This window comes from Heterocephalus glaber, unplaced genomic scaffold, assembly GCF_053883595.1.
Source record: "Heterocephalus glaber isolate CG9 unplaced genomic scaffold, H.glaber_assembly_v1.0 deba00001553, whole genome shotgun sequence".
Lineage (NCBI taxonomy): Eukaryota > Metazoa > Chordata > Mammalia > Rodentia > Bathyergidae > Heterocephalus > Heterocephalus glaber.
In genome coordinates this window covers 14,766,062-14,785,164 of record NW_028258344.1, presented here as the reverse complement: position 1 = coordinate 14,785,164, position 19,103 = coordinate 14,766,062, and the positions used below count along the sequence as shown (strand labels likewise).

Genomic DNA, 19,103 nt, shown 5'->3' with positions numbered 1-19,103 from the left:
ACTGGGCTAAATGGTGGGTTTATATCAAGAAAATACACCCTAAATTTAAGAACCTGAAATGTGTATCCTAACTGACTGAGCACATTCCCTTTCTTATACAAGGATTTCAAATTACAGATAAAGTTGGATGATGAACTGGCCATTTTCTTAGACTCTGGTAAGCTTAACTCCAGGGTCTCTCTTGTTTATAAGGAGGAGGAATCGTCCAGACTCATCGACTAGAGTATATTTTGAAATCCTAGAAAGACAAATAGTTTATAATTTTTATAATTATATTTATTGTGATCTTTGATTAATATGGACCGTTTTTTCCCTAATGGTATATATTTTGTATTAGACTAGAATACATAGCATAGAAAGTACAGTTACAATGTAGGTTAGTGATCAAACTCAGGACCTTGCACTTTCAAGGCAGGCATAGTGCTACTGAGCCAATCCCCAGCTAGATATATTAATTTTTTTTTTTTTTGTACCAGGATTGAACTCGCGACCTTGCACTTGTGAGGCAGGCGGTGGATCAACCAGTGAGCTAAATCCCCAGCTAGATACATTAATTTTCAAACAACTCATATCTAAGATTTTTCCAGGAATGTTAAATTTCCATGATCTAAGTTTACATCTGATTTCACTAATTTGAAGAATAATACTATTTTTGAGAACTTAATTAAATATCTGGGGTGTGGTAATAAAGAGTTTCCAGTTGCGTTATAATTGGCTCACTGTATATTATTTATTCACTATTAATATCAGAAATGGCTAAATAGGATCAAGTTTATGTATAGTAATTTAAACATAGGAATAAATACAGGAGATGAGGGCCCAAATACCAGTATTTGTTCTTTTTATTATTCTTCACTGATTGGTTCCATCCCCAGTACCACCAAAAAGAAAAGTTCATATAACACTTACTAATTAAAGGTTCTAGCTACCAGTTAACCTGAAAATTGCTTTTAACCCTTTTTATGGTGGTAAATATACATAGCAAAATTTACCATTTTTAAGCATGCAGTTCAATGGCATTAAGTACATTCATATTGCTGTGTAGTCATCACTATTCATAAAATATGAATTTATAACTCTAGATACCTCATATAAGTGGAATAATACATTATATGTCTTTCTGCGACGGGCTCTGGCTTATTTCAATTAGCATATACCCCTCCAGTTTGATACATGTTATAGCAATTGTGTCAACTGTGTCACCTCCCTAGGGATAGGAAGTGGTAAGTCAGAATTACACATTCATATTGTCAGTCAGAACTCAGAGAGAAAGAAATTAGGAAAACAGTACTATTCACAGTAGCATCAAGAAAAATAGCTGGGCATGGTGGTACACGCCTGTAATCCCAGCACTTGGGAAGCTGAGGCAGGAGGATCACTTCGAGGTCAGGGCCAGCCTGGGTTACATAGTGAGGTCAAGGATAGCTTGAACTACAGAGAGACCCTTGTCCCAAAATAAGTAAATACTTAGTAATTACCAGGTGAAAGCCCTCTACACCAAAATCCATAGTACTCTGAAAAAGGAGATCAAAGAGGACCTCAAAAAATGGAAAGATATCCAGTTCCTGGGTAGGCCATACACCGGTATAATAAAAATGGCTATACTCCCAAAACTGATGTACAGATTTAATACAATACCAAATTGCTCACAGAACTACAGAAAACAATCCTAAAATTGATATGGAAACAGAAAAGACCCAGAATAGCAAAAGCAGTCCTGTGTACCAAGAACAAAGCAAGAGGCATCACAATCCTGGACTTAAAGTTATATTACAAAGCTACAGTGATTAAAAAAAACCAGCATGGTACTGGCACAAAAACAGATACAAGGATCAGTGGAGCAGAATAGAGGATGCAGAAACAACCCCCCGCACATACACCTATTTCATTTTGGACAAAAGGACAAATATACACTACAGGAAAGATAACCTTTTTAATAAATGGTGCTGGGAAAACTGGCTGTCTACATGCAGAAGACCGAATCTAGACCTGTATGTATCTCTCATCATGTACTAACCCTAAGTCAAAATGGATCAAATTTGTAAATACACGTTTTTATACGTTATATAGATATAGATATATAGATATCAAAATGACTGGTTGAGTTCTAAAAATAATTTCGTCTACAGAATCCTTGCCTAGTCGGCCCTCAGTGGATGTGATTAGTCTTAGAGCTGACGAAGAATGATGAATTGTCAGACTGGCCTGAGAGCAAGAGAAATCTGAGATTCTAGTGCCTGTGATGATGGTTTCCTTTTCACCGTGCCCTTCTGGCTTTCTTCCTCCCTGTTGCCATATTCCTTACAAAATGAAGTTACACTCCTGTTTACTCTTTAGTACCTCAGATCTGCCCTGTGTGCCCTGCAGCATCAGCAGTGGCTTCTTGTTTGCCCACACCCCTCCTCCTTGTCCTGCAAATTCCTTCAGTACGGAGCATCTGTTGACCCTCTGCTCTGCAAAACCCTTATACTTTTGGTTCATTCTCATGCGCACTGCCTTCTCTTCCTCTTCTAACTCTCGGCTTTTTTTGTCCCTAGCTGAATTCCTTCCTTAGTCAGTATTTGTGGTTTCAGTCTTCACTCTCACATCTGTGCTGATTACTGCCAAGTAAATCTCTGCCCTTGACTTTTCCCTCATTCATTGCACATATATTCAGTGAAGACCTTCTCCAGCCATACCACCCCTCTTGCAATTTAGCTCTCAATCCAGCTTTCCAGCTACCTGTTAGATAGTGGTACCCTATAGGCACCTTATTTTATCGTATCTCAGGCTGAACCCATTTTCTCCTCTGTCTCCTAAAGAGAATAGCTTGTGCTTTTTGTGTACACAATCTTAGTGCCTGTGACCATCACATACTAATCTCCTGTTTTGTGCTTGCCTAGGTCAGAAACCTAAGTCCTACATGCCCACCTTCTCTTTTACTTCTTCTACACAGTCAGCTAGCCATACCATATTCTGTGATTATCTGGCACCTTTTTGTCCACAGTTTTATTCTCAGCACTCTTAAGACGCCTTGGCCAGGCATGGTGGTTCACACCTGTAGTCCCATCACTGGGAAGGCTGAGGCAGGAGGATTGCCACAAGTTCAAAGCCAGCCTGGGCTGTGCAGTGAGTTCAAGGCCAGCCTGAAATACATAGTGAGACCCTGTCTCAAAAAGCAATAAGAACAACAAAAAGATACCTTTCCTTCTCTTGACTCTTCTCTGCTTCTTTAATTTATAATCCTTCCCCTCTGCTACCAACATTAACTTCCTTAAATATGTTATACTATATATGTAATTTCTGTTCTCACAACTTTAAGTGAGTCTCCCTGACTGAAGAATAAAGTAAAATGCCATTCAAAGCCATCTGATCCCATTGTATTTTGGGGATGGCTATCTAGTCTAATCTTCTAAGCAGTCCTCAAGCCTTAATAATTCTTAACCTATAGCTATATGGTTTATGTGCCATTGTTAGATTACAAATGAAAAACACCAGCAACAAAGACTCCCTGCTCTCATGTCAGTCAACTCTCTGATGGAGAAACCATGGCTTATTAACTTTTATATCTTTTTTTTCACTAATGACTTAACTCATAGGAGGTACTCAGTGTTTATATAAAATGACACCCCCAAAAATTGGGGTTTAGAAAAGATGTGAAAACAACAAGAAATTTAAGATTTTCTTCTTTCAAAGCTTTGGGAGGATATAAATAAAATTATGGAGGTATTAAGGGAGGCAGCTTTTAAGCACCACCATTAACTACTCTGTCAGTTTGAAATAAATTCCAGTGGCGTTCTCTGGAAATGACCAGGGATGGTGCCATAATTATCTTCTTTAAACATGATGATTTCTCAGTAATTCACATTTATATTCATCACCCATACACTGTATGTCTTATACTATGCTGGGCCTCAGGAACATAAAAGAGAAGAAACCACTGTCCCTCTCATCTAAGGGCGCTTAGTCTGCTACAGGCACCAGTCTGAAGAAATCACTAAAACCTCTTTAGGACAGCTGCTCCTCAGCATATGTAAATCCTTCCCTAGATTTGGGATCCCCTAGAAGGAGGCCTGAGTCATCCAGCTTGGCTCACCTATATTTAAGAAGTAGTGAAGCTGATATGTGAGCCTAAGAAAAAGAAGATACATAGTAAATCAGTATGGTCATAATAGGTGGATAGATAGATAGCCAGCTGGGGTGACAGAAAGTAGAAAACAAAACTTTTTTTTCCTTACCAAAAAAGGATATTGCAGTCTACCATATGGGTAAGGTTTAAATGAATTCTGATGGTAAGAATCAGAATTTTTTGTATCCAAGACTACATATATATAATTTTTTTCTTTACCAATAGTAAAATATCATATAAACATTCAGACATACTGTTGTCTGCCACCGTCTCATCCCTTTGTTCTCCATGCAATTCATGTATTGCTTCTGATTACAAGACTCCTTCAAGACTGGCATTATTCCCTCTGTTTTGTTGATAAGGAAATGACATACAGAAACCATAGGAAGGTTGAGGCCATCAAATTAGTAAGTAAGTACATACAAACTAGAATTCATACTGCAGTCTGATGGTAATTTTATGATCTTTCTACTGTGTTCCATCATGTATCTCTCAGAATGACCATCTTCAACTTTGCCTTTTTTTTATTATAAGAGAAAATTGTTTTCCACAGAGAAATTCCAAAAGCAGCTCACTCAAAACCAAGACCAAGATTTGCAGTAGTGACTACTTTGTCATTAGAGGTATTATTGAGAAGAGATGTTGATGATGATTTCAGGTTACATGTGGTTTTACAAAGTATCTTCAGTCTTATCCTGACTACAGTCAAGGGCCATGGGGCACCATAGGCTGAGGAAGCACTACAACAGATGGCACCTCTGAGGTATAATGGCCTCTGGCTTGGTTCCTGTGCACTCTACACATTGATGTGTTTCTAACCAGGCACCTATGATTCTGATGATTATCTATCAAAGGAAAAAGAAAAAAGGAGAGATTAGTGTCCTTTCCCTCCAGATTTTAAGGTGCTGATCAGTGAAATGTTTGGGGCTTCACCTTCTGAATATTCTGCTCTATATTCAGAACATTCACATTTTCCTGTGATCTTAAGGAACATAAAATAAGGGGTACAGTACTGTCTGCTTTAATGCTTGTCCCTCTTGGCAGTCATCTCACAGGTGACCAGTTAATCATGGTGTAGAATGCAGCATGTTTAGAGTGGGAAAATAATGGGGCAATCCAGCTTTTAGGAAGAAAGTCATAGGCTGTGTAGGACAAGATGGAAGGTGAGACATCTGTAGCCACCAGTGCTAATCAGATAAAGCAGCAATTTTATAAGACCATTTATATTTAAAAGTATTGGGATCTATGGTCTAATAATCTGGTTGCAAAGATAACATACCATACATAAAATATAATTAATATTATAAGCCAAGAGCCAGATGAGGGACATAAAAAATAAACAGTGTGCATTGTACACTTTCAGAGGCAGACTCATCTCTAATAATAAAGTTTATGCCTCAGGACCTCTTATTTGCATGGGCCTCTGTAGTGCTGGGAGTTGTTAAATGTTCTAGAAAGGGAAGCCACATTTCAATCAGAAAGCACTTTATAAGCATTTCAGATACTATTTAAAGAGATCTCAAGAGGAAAGTTTAATCTTCAGTGCTCTAGGGTTTTAATGCTTTATTCACTTTCGTTTTAGCAAAGAAAGCTGCTTCCTCTTACTTATATAAGTTTTAGACCCTACAAAAATGTAGATCCACCTTAATCCTGTGGCCAATGTCTAAATACTGGCAGAATCTGCAACCTACATTCCATTAAGAGCCAGAGTGTTGGTCAGCTACCTCAGTGGAAATCCAAGCCCACTCATGCAGAGTGTGTGCTGGTGCTGGGCACTGCTGTGTACATACACTACCTCCTTTTGTCACTCAATCCCCCTGTAGGGTAAGTTTAGTTGATATCTCCATTTTGCTGAAGAGGGACAGGTTTAGACTGCAAGCTTGTCAAGAGTCACACAGCTGAGAGAACCTGAATTCAGATCCATATCTCTGCATAGCTCCAATCCCAGTATCTTCCAGTGAAAGGGATAAAATAAGCCTGTCACCCAGCAGTTTACTCATGGTTTTGTCTGCCATTTGGAAGAAGTTATTGCGACTGAATGGGATAAGCATAGCATCAGCTGTTATTTGAAATATATCAAGACTCTATGCTTTAGTTACTGGGAAAAATATTTTTTGCAGATCTCTATTTCAGAAGATGAATTCACTGGCAAGGCTGGTCAGTTTTTCTTGTTGGGGGAAAAAAACCCAAGAAAATAGAAAGTTGCTGTGGTGGCCAAAAATGACTTCTTGAATTAAGCCAGAAAATTAAGCTTATTTTAGAACATTCATTTTGTACTCTGCTATGTGCAGATGAAGAATTTTTCTGTCAAATTGAATGTTTTGTTGTCTCATCATTTTATCTGTCCATCTTATTTGTGCAGTGTAACCTCTAGATACATAAAAATTCTGCCCTTGATAAGAAAGTGTGGTCTCCCATTTCAGGAAATATATTGGGGACAGAACAGACTTTGCTGAAATCATTCTGACCACCCTAGGATTCACTGCATTAGTGACCAAAAATAAAGGAATGGATCTGAAGACCAAGAGTACTTAGCTATATAAAAGACCATACAAAATGTGTTTTGGCTTGTGTTTCTGAAAAGATGTATAATCTGAACTATCCACCTAGAAAACTGAACTTGTGGTATTTAAAGTACTTAAAATTTTAGATAGTCATACCTGTTTGAAATGCAATTCAACGTGGTCATACAGAAAAAATATGATTACAAAGGTCAGCAAAGCTGGTCAATTAAAGTGAACTTGGATTCTGCTTTTCTATTATTAGAACTTTGATCACCTGTAATAGATGTAGAGTTCTGTTGGGCCTGGGTATTTGGGAAATATGACATGTATTATGGAAGAAAAAGAAAAAATAGTGAAATGCATGGTGCTTGTCTTGGCATGCTTCCCCTCCCCATATGTTCATCACCAGGTTGGCTTTTTACTCCCAGTTCTATAGATGGCGAACATTACAGAATTCCCGAGCCATTTGAGGAAGTCTGTTTCCTCCACTTCCTTAGGCCTGAAATGCTTCTCGTACAGTGATGATTCCTTATGTAAATCTGTCTGCATTAGGTAGCCATGTGCAGACCACCATCTTGTAAGATTCCAGATGTTGTATTTATTTTATTGTATCTAATGGGAAAAGAGGAAATGGGGGGAGCAAGACCATTCAGAATTGATAGAATTATTCTTCAGCACCCCTAAATTAAGCTTACTTTCTTATCTTAAAAGCCTTTTTCTTTTGTTAAGCCAACTTCAATTTGTAGATCCTTTTTGTCAGATTAGGAAAAAAAAAATGACACAGTACATTTTATTTGGACTATTATTAGAGAGCTGGAATGTCAAAGATCAAAAAAAAATTTTATCTCTTAGATTATATGGAAGTGTGTCTTGTGTGATTGAATTTGTGTGTCTGTTTTCCCATCCACTCTCAAGCTTTCTTAAACACAGGGAGTCTTAAACCTTAAAACCACTCTTTCCTAACATTTACTTCTAAGTTAATCATTTGGAACAGAGGATATTTTCCATCAAAATAATTAATTTTTGTGATTTAATTCCAGTTTCATAAAGCCTGTTGTTACCAAATAATGCTTCTAACTAGAGTAGTTCTTAAGATATGGTATATATACAACTGTTTTGAATATATAGAGATGATGTGAAGATAAGTTATTTTAGAAGCATCACTATATTTATTGCAATATTTTCTTTCTGTTACATCATTTCAAGAATAGATACTGTTCTTTTGGGCACCATTTTTCATTGATATTTGTTTTGTTTTTGAGTCAGGGCCTCACTATGTGGTCCAGCCTGGCCGTGAATTCGCTATGGTGCCCACACTGGCCTCAAATTCGTAGTAATCTTTGTGCCCCAGGCTCCCGAGTGCTGGGGTCACAGGTGTGCACTACCACACCTGGTCATTTTTCATTGATATTAAGAAGAGCTCTTATCCCAGAGTGTGTAACCCACTGGCCCAATGTTTAATATAGGGCAAAGGGTACAATTGGGGCTAATCCATCAATATACCCATATAATTTCTGGAAAGATCTGTCTGACTCTCCAGAGGGGCATGGAGTGTGATTTATTTTTACTTTTTGCCCTACTGTAGTGTCTTGGCCCCCTCCCCGTACAACTTCCTCATATTTGACCGCCCTAATTAAGACTCTTCATGACAAGAATGGTGTTCCAGAAGGGCAGGCCCATGGATGGGGGCCTGGACCACTTCTTTAACAGGGCTAGAATTTTTCATCTCTGGCCCACTGCAACACAAAATTCAGGTTTTTATGTGCCCTTGTCCTAAACCAAACACTTTTGATAATATCTAAAGATTGTTACCAAAAGTAACAAGTAAAGTAAAATATATCAAGGAAAACAGCAAAAGAAAAGTCACAGACCTTCAGGGAGTCTTGAAAACTTGTGATTATATCCAGATATTCTTTGAAATACTCTAAGTGAAGCTGGACTTCAATCTTGGCCTCTACTCCCACATCACCTTCAGTCTTTAGAAGCTCCTTAGTTATCACTTTTTTTTTAACTTTTTGTTTCTTTGATTTTCTTTTTATTTTATTTATTTTTTTGGTACTGGGGATCGAACTTGGGTCCTTGTGCTTGTGCAGCAGGTGGCGAAACCACTGAGCTAAATCCCTGCCCTCCTTAGTTACCACTCAATCTTTTTTTTTTTTTTTTTTTGGTACTGGAGATTGAACTCAAGACCTGCACTTGTGAGGCAGGCCCAGTGGTGCGGTGCCACTGAGCTAAATCCCCTATCACTTTTAATCTTATGGGAGATGGTTGTTGGTCTCCTTCACTTCCGTAATGACATCCCATGTGTGTGTGTGCCATCACACCACACACACACACCCCTCCCCACTGCTGCCTTTTCCTTTCCTTAGGTTCTGTTGAACAGACAGAGTCCACAGAGTCAATGGTGGGTCTTAGATTACATGAAGAATTAAAGTAAGGCTCATCTGTTTTCACAGGAAATCTCGGGTTGCTCTGCGTCTTGCTAGAGGATAGTACTCTACATGGGGTGCTGGAAATATGGATAAAGCTTTTGTGCAGTGGGAGGAGTGGGCAGCAGCCTACTTTGCCTCTTTAACTGGCATGATGTCATTCAGTGTGGAAGCATGTATGTACTACACGATTGACCAGGTGGATGTTTGAGTTAGTGGCTTCAAAGCCATAGTAGTTTTACCTCTGATATCTGCATTCTCAGTATGCAGCCTTGTCAGACTATACTTGCTGTCCGTTCTTTGCCTATAGAATACACGAAAGCTATTTCCATATGTTTTTTAATGAACAAATTATGAGCACTTTAAATTTTATCCAAAATGTCCCTTGGAGTAGAAGTTGTTCATCATGAACCTGAAAGCATATGGGTTCAATGCCAACATTTGTAAAGGCCTGTAATACCAAATGTTCTTGTGCCAAAGTCATGTGCCTATCAGTTTCTCTGTTTTCTTTTTAATAGGTTTACCTCTTTTAGCTTCCTTACCACAGGATCTCCTCCCAAATAATCTTTGACTTTTAGTCACCCCATCCCCATTTTTCTCTTAAAATAAGTTATATTCTATATGTTCATCTTCTCCCAACTATCTTTGACTAAGGCCGGGGATTTAGCTCAGTGGTTCTGCCGCCTCCCTCTCAAGCGCAATGACTCGAGTTCGATCCCTGGTACCAAAAAAAAAAACCAACTATCTTTGACTTTCCTTTGTATAATAAGTAGGTGATTATATTAATTCTTCTATCTTGTTTCTCTTCCATATTTCTCTGAAGAGCCCCTTTGGTAATTTCCATGTACTCCGCCTCTTCTTTTTTTTTTCCCCCATGTAATCTTTCTTAGAGATCAAGATTTTAAATTGAGCTCCCAATTTACATATTTGGGTAAGCAAGAGAAAAGATCTAGGTACTAGTGAGTTTTTAGTTCCATTCCTGTCTCAGTGACTCGGTTTTCTTAGAAAAGACAGATCTTATAATTTATCTTGTATACATGGGGTAGTATGTTTTTCTTTTTTAAGTATTCTGCTTAACTGGGTTTAACTTTGAAAATTTAACAAATTGTTTTTATTCCTGTAGAGTGTTCTTAATCTGAATTTTTGAGACTTGTAAGTCTAATTTCCTTGGCAGTTGAGTTTATCTTGAGAGGGTAACAAAAAGATCATTAGCCTTCGCATTTTTCTTTTCTTTTCTTTTCTTTTCTTTTTTTTTTACACATTTTTATTTTCCAAAATTCCTTTGAGCTGCTACACTTCAGAGAGCTAATTAGACCCCGTTAGCATCCTGAGGTGTATGCATTGTTCCTGGTGTGTTGATGGAAGTTTATTTTGAGTTAAGTAATCAGCCCTTGCCATGTTCATTCTCTGATGAAAGCATTCTTAGTGAAACTCTTAGATAATTAGAGTCTGTATTCACTCAGCATCCGTATCAGTGCTCTTTCCCAAACTTAACCCACTAAACAAGCTGAGTCTTCCCACTAAATAAATAAAATACATATAAATTCAAACTATTACATAGAAATTTCTAATTTTTCAGTTATGTTAGACCCTAACACTTCAAAAATATAGTCCTCTGTTTTAACACTTGGCTTCACCTGGCCAGTGTGCCTTAAAACCCATGAGAGGGCAAAGCTTGTCTTTTTAGTCCTTACATCTCCACTAACTGATATCATGATTCTTTTAAAAACATAAAATACTACTTTTTTAAAAAGAAAATTCTACATGATAATTAGAAAGCAAAGTTCCTGGTCCTATCTGTTGCTGGGAGTTGATCCTGTAGGCAGACACTCGAGGGACCATTTCTGTTGCCTTCTCTACCATGTAGATTAGTCCATCTGCCTCACACTGTCTGTACGGGTTGGTAGTTGCAGCAGGAGGTAGGGATACAAAGATGAAAAAACCAGTCTCTGCTTATGCACCTGACAGTGTTGAGGGAATTCTGAGAAGATCCAGATCAAATGAGTTGTTGTCCATATGATGTAGCAAATGGTATTATGGCTAGGTTAGGGAAGCAGAGGGTAACAGCTTGGCTCCCCTGAGATTCTGAGATTTCTGTGAGGAAATGGCACCTGCTAAACCAAGAAGGCCAGAGTCACTGTCCAGGAAAGGCAGTGGCACGTGAAAGCCCAGTGTTGCCACCTCAGCTGGCCCTGTTCTGTTCGACACACCTCAGTTGAAAGGGAGTTGAAGGCATCATGTTACCCTGGATGGGCTTGTTCAGAGTAAAAGGCGTAGGCATTTCCCCTCTATGAAATAAATGCTACCACCTCTCTCCCCCTGCACCCCACCCCCCTGCCAAAAAAGGGAGCATTAGTATAATGCTTAAACTAGAAAGCCCGCCATGGTGGCACATGCACTCTGGGAATCTGACACGGGAGGATCACAGGTTTGAGCCCACCCTGGGCACTTACAGACTTTAGCAAGACCCTATCTCCAAAAAAAAACACCACTGGGGATGTAGCTCAGTGTAAAGGGTCTGGGTTCAGTAATCAATACTGCAAAAAAGAAAAATATTAGCCAGGCATGGTGGCGCATGCCTGTAATCCCAGCACTCACGAGGCTGAGGCAGGAGGATCACCGTGAGTTTGAGACCAGCCTCAACTACATAAGACTCTGTCTCAGAAAAGAAAAGAAAGAAAATTATTCTGCAAACTATCCATGTTTTAACCTAGTGTTGGTTAAAATTTGTGTTTTCAGTGTTATCGAAATATATTAAAGAAATGTATTGTTTTACTGATTTTAACTTAAAATTTAAATTTGTTGGTAGGAAAACCATAGAAATGTATTTTTTTTTTTTTGGTACTGGAGATCGAACTCAGGACCTTGCGCTTGCAAGGCAGGCACCGGAACCACTGAGCTAAATCCCTGGCCCCATAGAAATGTTATTGAATTTTGTAGCAGTGACTCAGAGTAATTGTAATAAAATATGCTTTTGCTTTGTAAAAGTTTCTGATTCAATTTCTGTTTTATCACCAAGACACATAATGTATTTTCCTTTTATTAAAAACTTACCTGTTTTCATTTTGAAATGGCTTTCTGAAGCCTGTCCATTCCATTTTAAAACCTGAATGATTTCAGATTTTTGACATGTAATTATTTATGGTAAGTTATTTGAAGTACTTTTTATTTATAATTAGTGAATAGGTCTATTAGATTCTTTGTAAGACTATAATTATCAATGCAGAATAGTATCATTAGTGCCTATCTTATAGAGCTCAGAGTGTTCCTCATATATTGTTATATTAAGTCTCATAACATCCCTGTGAGGCAGGGGCATTTTGCAAGTGATTATAGATTGCTGTGCTGAATCAGCAGAGCCTTAACAGCATTATGATAAGCTTGGAAAAGATTGAGGTCATGTACTAAACTTGCTCTCAGGAAAACCTATATGCAGCCAAATACTTTTGTTGGCAATACAGACCTGACAACTACCACAGTTCTAATCTCTGGGGAGCCCACTGTCCATTGATGCAATTAAAAACAAGACAGTTTGAAAAGGCAAATCTATGATAATATTTGGTTCCTTTAAGAGGCAGGTGAATTACAAATGACACAAGTCCAGCATCCCCCTGAAATCCAGGCTTTTAAGTCTGCAGAGAAAGACTGCCTTCTGCTCTTGTGCTGCCTCTGAGGACCAGGTCTGCCCAGCAGCCCTACCCATCTTTGCCCACGTTATCTGCCTCACCTGTAAGCTGTCACTGGCAGGCAGGATTCCCAAAAACAAGTTTCACGGATTCAGATTTTCTATCTGCATTGAGCTAAATTTATTTGAGAATTCCACTGGGTAGAACTTTTCTGAAGTCTTGATGACTGTACAATACTACCTCATCTAGCGCTTGAAAGCTTAATTGGGATAATTAAGATTGAAAGTAAGAAAACATTTTATGAAGATTTTATTTCATTATTTGAGTGGATGTAGAATATTATGGAAACATCTCTTGTGGCTAATAATGTAAAGCAAAATGAATTTTAAACTAATTTAACTCAGTTAATTTAATAGGGAATAACATAATTACTATTATGTTTTTTGTGTGTTTATAATAAGCTATTGAATTATGATATGTTCCATGGCCTATATAGATGGTTATAATCCACCTGCGAACTTTTCTTTCTGTCTTGCCCATTGATAGCCATAGTGCTCACTGTATGTCTGGCTATTGTGGCTAAAGTTTTCTCTAAACTACTGGAGAAGAAATTACCAGATTTTGAAATGACAGTTTTTCTCATTTCTTGCAGATGGATTTTTAAATAGTCCTTACAAGTATTTAAAAGAAAATTGCTGAAATAAAATCCTGGAGAATTACTAAATTTACCAGGGCATCACAGTATTTTTCCCTAAATTTACAAAATATGCTGGAAATTACATGCATTAAGAAAAGGAGATCTGTTCATAGCAGAGGTGGTCAGGATACCAACTGAAGAAAACTGTAACTGTTGCTCTTCTTTGTTAATTTCACTTTGACCTCAACATGCAAATTGTGGCCAGGTCTCTTCTGCACTTTTGATGGGCTTTGAAACATGCAGGTGCCAGCAGTTTTCAGGGCCCTCGTGCCTCTCCTGCTGCCTGGTTGAGACATGTCAGTTTCTGAGTAAGGCTTACCATTTTTCCCTTCTAATTGCCTCCTGCTTTAAATAGTTGTAGAAGTTTGGTTGATGATTCACTGCCAATCCTGCTTAAATTGGAGAACGTTCATGCTGTAAGGAATTTACAGAGCCACTTTAAAGATTTGTTTAAATCTCCTGTTGTCATTATAAAATACAGTGACTATTAAATAGAGATCTGACAGGAACTTTCTCTAGAATGTCCATTGAAGTTAGAGTATTGTATTGGCAGTAAAGAAACAACATATTTTAACAGATTAGGAAAATCTGCTTTTTATTTGCCAAATGCTTTCCAGTCCTTTTCACCTACTGTTTACTTACCTTTTACTCTAAATTCAGTGATCATGTTCCACAATCAGACAAAATTTAAGTATACATATTGAAAATTTAATATAAGTTGTGTTTCTTTTTGTTGTATAGGTAAACTTTATTTTTAAAATGCTTTGTAGTGCCACATACATGTTTGGCCTTCAAAACAAACATTGTCATTTTCACCAGACTTTGCTCATGTTCAACATAGGTAATTTTTTGGAAGAGGGTCCCTGATGATCTTAGTATAGAAGATGAGTAACTCATAACTGCTGTGTTCCTCACTGCAATGTGCCACACGTGGTCAGCCCTTATTGCACAGCCTTGCTAGTGCCCAATTCGTAAGAACTAGGACCATTGTGCAATTTGAGGGTGAGGGGACACATTTGTACGTATATGTAAAAATCTGAGTTCAGAGTTAAAGCTGTTTAAAGCATTTGGATAAAATAAACTTGTTGCCTTATATTATAAAAATGATACTTTGTGTAGTTTCCCCAAAAAAGTTCTATTTGGGAGCATATGGACCTTTGCAGTGTTAAAATTCCCAGGATTGTACACTTTTCAACATGTCCTTTCTTTCTAAAGTCCTTGAGGGTATATCTGGGTTCCTTCCCCAAGCTGAGTTTCTCAGAGTAAGAATATCAATTTTTAGGGTTTTTAAGGTGTAGTATTGTGCTTATGTACATGTCTGCATATTAACTGTTAGGTAGTCCCATTCCCATAGATGGTTCCTTACAGGTTAAAAAACAAAAACAAGCCAGAGTAAATAATCTTTTGTGAACCAGAATATAGAGAATGACCTAAAGAAACAACAAATAATGGCAGTTGTAGTCACAAGAAATAGTAGCTCTGCCTACTATAATTGTTCAGAGTTTTTCAGATGTTTTGAGATAAGAACAAATCTGGTGTAGACACTTCTTTTCCTCTCTAAATGTTTGCCTAGGAGTTACCTGCTTTTTGTTTCAGTTATCAGGTTGCAGAATTGATCTAGACTGAACCAAATTCTTAGCTACTGAAGAGTTTTGACAAGGGGATGTGAAAGACCTGGGTGATGAAATTGAAAGGTTTTCTGGATGCACGCACGCTGTGTCCTATGACCCGGGGAGTAGATACTGCTGACCCTGGTCCTCTCTAGTCCATGGCAGCAGAGCTTTTGCCACAGGTGCTCTACACTCACCTTGCAGTCACTGCCTTTGTTCTGGTGAATTCTAATTGCTTTGACCCCTGGAGAGTCTGCCTGCCCCTTGGGTCCGTGTCGTCCCCCACTTCTGTGCTCCTGTGCATTCTTACATAAAGTTCTTTCGTCGTTATCAGTGCTTTGCTTCTCTAACTCAGATATGATTTAGCATAATTTAATGTTTTAGGTCTCTAAATTAGATGATTCTGTGTTCTATTATCAGCTTTTTGCATTAGGTACTTTAAATTAGGAACACCTGCTTTTTACAAAGCACACTAGTAAAGCCCTCCCATGATTGCTCAAGCAAGTGCTAGAATGAGAGATTTGGGAATAGACCGTAGTAAGCAAAATGAAACCAGGAATTTTAACCTCCCTGTGATATTGTTAGAATCACAGTAGGGGGAAGGAGAAGAGGACACATGCAAGTAGCTGTAGCGGTCTCTTTAGGGTGGCATCATCTGCAGAGAGAAACTGGAAAGAAGATACCCAGGTGGGAGGATTATGCAGGGAAAAGAGCAGGCAGGTCTAAGAAGTGGAACAATGAAAATGCATCAGAGCAGTGCACCTTGGTGCGAAGGGGAAGCACAAAGGACTCCTGAGCATGAAAGGATAGCCCCCAAAACAAATGAAGGTCAGGTGACAGGATGGTTTTCAGGCCTCTCACCACCGTGGGAGGCACCCCTCTGAATAGCCACCCTTAAGGTGAAGCTGAAGCCTTGTGAGTTTTGTGGAAGTAGGGACAGGTGACAGGGCCAGTGGACAGCAGTAGTCACCAACCCTCCCTGTTTTTCTTCCTCCCTTTGTCCTTCTTCCCTGCATCTTTATTGAACCTTTTCATGGCATTCAGCTTTACCAGCCCCTCCAGGGATTTTCATCCTTCCTCAGGCTAATCACACTTTCTAGATAGCTCTTCTGGCTCAAGCATAACTTGGTCCTTAGAGGCCAACTGCTCTCGGAGAACACTGTGGGAGGGACAAGAAACCTGGTGAAGCTCTTTCATACCAGATCCTCAGGCAAATGTGACAATTTGTAGAACCACCACCACCACACATACACTCCACCCAGCCTGTAAATTTATGTTAAGAGCTATGAGTGGCTAGGAAAATTCCAGGATCTGATAAAAACTTCCATTAATGTCCAAACTTCTTTTGTGCGTAAAGCAGGTTGTAACTTCCTAGATGAGAATCTGGATTTATAAAGTTTGTTTGGGAATGTCCCCCACTACCCCCAAGCCCTTTTATCTCTCTTGAGACTTTCTTCTTCCCACATGCTCTCCAGTAATTACCCTGATGCGCTTAATACATATAATCTGAACTTTTATTCTCATCCAGGCACTGCCTAATGCTTTGACTCCAAAAAGCATCTTAAACCTCCACTCTACTATGTTACCTACATTGTAAAGCTCTTCCAAACAGATACATATTTCTGAAGAAACATTTGTGATCTTTGGATTCTGGTAAAGCTGAATTTAAATTCAGCTGCAGCTGTAAAACTGTTCACTATTAACTCAACACAACATTGAGTACCCACTGTGTGCCAAGAAGTGAATAAAAAGATATTTCTTATAGCCCCAAAGCCGCCAACAATGCAGTGAAAGGGACTCATAGGGTGGGGGAAGTGTTGTAATGGAGTAGCCATGGGACATGGAGAAAACAGGAAGAAGGGGTCTAACTTAATTGAAGTGAGCTTTGTGGAGCAGCAACAGGGTCCTCAAAGAGAAGGGCATCTGTGCCAGTGTGCAGTCTGAGAGAATGCTTGAATTTTAGGGGTTAGGGAGATATTGGGGATTGAACCCAGGGCCTCCATACTGAGCTACATCCCCAACCCATTATTCTGAGACAGGGTCTTTCTAAGTCCTTAAATTGCCCGGGCTAGGATTAAGCTTGTGATCCTCCTGTCTCAGCTTCCCAGAGCACTGAGATTTCAGGCTAGTGCTTGAAATCTTGAAGCAGTATGATGCATTTGGGGAAATGAGCTTCAGTATTGCTGGGCGTAAGGTAGAAATATTGAGACATGAGGTTATCTAGACCAGTAAGCAGGATTCATGATTTGGGAGATAAAATGTTTACATTACTTAGACCAAAATCTTTTTGAGGATTTAGAAAAAAACTTTCATACCATTTCTATATTTTATCAGAAACTTATTAAGTGTTCCTGCACAATGTTGTTGGCTTTGCTTTTGAATTAACGTAAGTATTTGAAAGAAAACATTTTTATAATTTTGTCTTTTGAGAAACTGCCCCTAATCTTTTGAACTAGTGCTGAGTTAGAACTTCACTTTTTATTTCTTTCATACCCATTGACTTGAGTTTTGACGCCTCCCCCCATCTAGTTTCATTCTTTCTTTTCAGCCTTCTAAACAAATTATGATTCCTTCATATTCTTATTCAGGTAGCTGCTAAAACCTTAGCTAGCTGGGCCCAGTGATTTAGAACTTACTCTAACAATTTTCATATTGTGTTTGGCCTTAACTCTCAATCCATTACTCCAGAAGGTAAAGGTAGAGACACACTGCAATCTCACTGAATGAGTAAGTGCTGCCATGACAAACTTAATATATGTTGCCTCTCAATTCATGAACTTGTAACAGTTCTGAAGCTGTTTCCATAGGTTCTTTCAGAATCTGTGTGGTTTATTGTGCACCTGACTTTTTTTTTCTTCGATGTCTTTAAGCTGCTACGGGACTTGAACTAGAAACTTAGATTATTTAAGAGAGACTTTGGATAAATTGTTGTATACTCACATAGCTCACAATGCAAGATTATCCAGTGTCATGTTACCTATCAAATTCAACACTGATGGGTAATATAGTACTAAATAAAAATACATGTGGGTGACAGCAGAATGCATAATAGTTGTTATGAACAGAGGGATTTTTCTAGCCATTTGTACTCTAGAGTCTAGAGATTGTCCTTTCTCTTGATAAGTATACAGTACAGCATTCATGTTAAAAGTGGGCCTATACATTTCAAACTTGTGGCATGGTTGTTGGTTCTTTTTTATTTTTATTTTTATTTTTTTGTTGTTGTTGGTCCTGTATAAGCAGTACTGTCTTGCCATTGATGAAAATGAAACCAAGTCTGGTGCTTTCTCTGAAGCAGAGTGTAAGAGGATTTTGCTGGATGGAGATGGCCTTGAGATTGGTGCCTTTTGCCATTTCTTCATGCTGAAGGGAAATCATGGTATGTTAACAAGCCAGTGTCAGAAAGAGAGGGAGGCATCTTGGGGCTTAGGTTCCTCCCACTACTAAAGAAAGTGCAGCTGTGCTTTTTTAATATGCATGGCAGGAGATTTCAGCAGCTCGATGATATATCGTGCATTAATGTTGAAAAGATAAACACATTTGGAGAGCACAGGAAGGGCCTTGTGTTTTTATGTTAGCAGAATACTTCCTAATGAATAAGAATGCTGCTGGCTTCACAGAGCCATATGGCAGCTTTTCTAATTTTAGTTGGGTGCAGATGCATAATTCTCTCATTTTACCTTCTAGAACCTTTGAGATGCTGTGTAACTTTTCCTGTAATATTTAATCTTTAATGCTTGGCCAGAAACTGCCTGTCATTGTTTCGGTGACTTCTCTGCTCTGCATGGGTCTCACTGCTGGGTCTGACAATCACTTCACATGAAACCATCCAGTTCCTAAATGCAAGAAAAGATTGAAATTGTGGCTGTATTCCCAGTAGAATCTTAAAATTTGTTGTGAAGATGATTAGACTTGTGTTTAACATCAGTCCACTGAAAAATTGATAGGTTTTTGGGTGAGTGATTTTACTCATTTTGAAGCAGTGGAATTAATTATAAAAACTGCACAAAGTATCAGTCCATTTTAGGGAGGAATTCTAATGCTTTAAATAACACAGCTTCAGTAAAAGCAGCTATCTTCATGCTTGACCACATACAAAAATAACAAACTTTTAATTGGCTTTCGTATC

At 38.5% G+C, this 19,103-nt stretch overlaps 1 protein-coding gene across 17 annotated transcripts in view; it reads left to right on the top strand.

The window, feature by feature from the left end:
* The window catches only part of Ncoa2 (nuclear receptor coactivator 2), a 279,931-nt gene that overhangs the window by 191,748 nt on the left and 69,080 nt on the right, over positions 1-19,103 (top strand). For 13 of the 17 annotated variants that reach the window (XM_087190446.1, XM_087190438.1, XM_087190448.1 and 10 more), the window contains one exon: positions 18,270-18,353. The exons of the other annotated variants lie outside the window; for them this stretch is intronic. In XM_087190446.1, the coding sequence (XP_087046572.1) occupies positions 18,270-18,353 (84 nt within the window). The remainder of the gene's footprint in view (positions 1-18,269; positions 18,354-19,103) is intronic. 17 annotated transcript variants of the gene reach the window in all.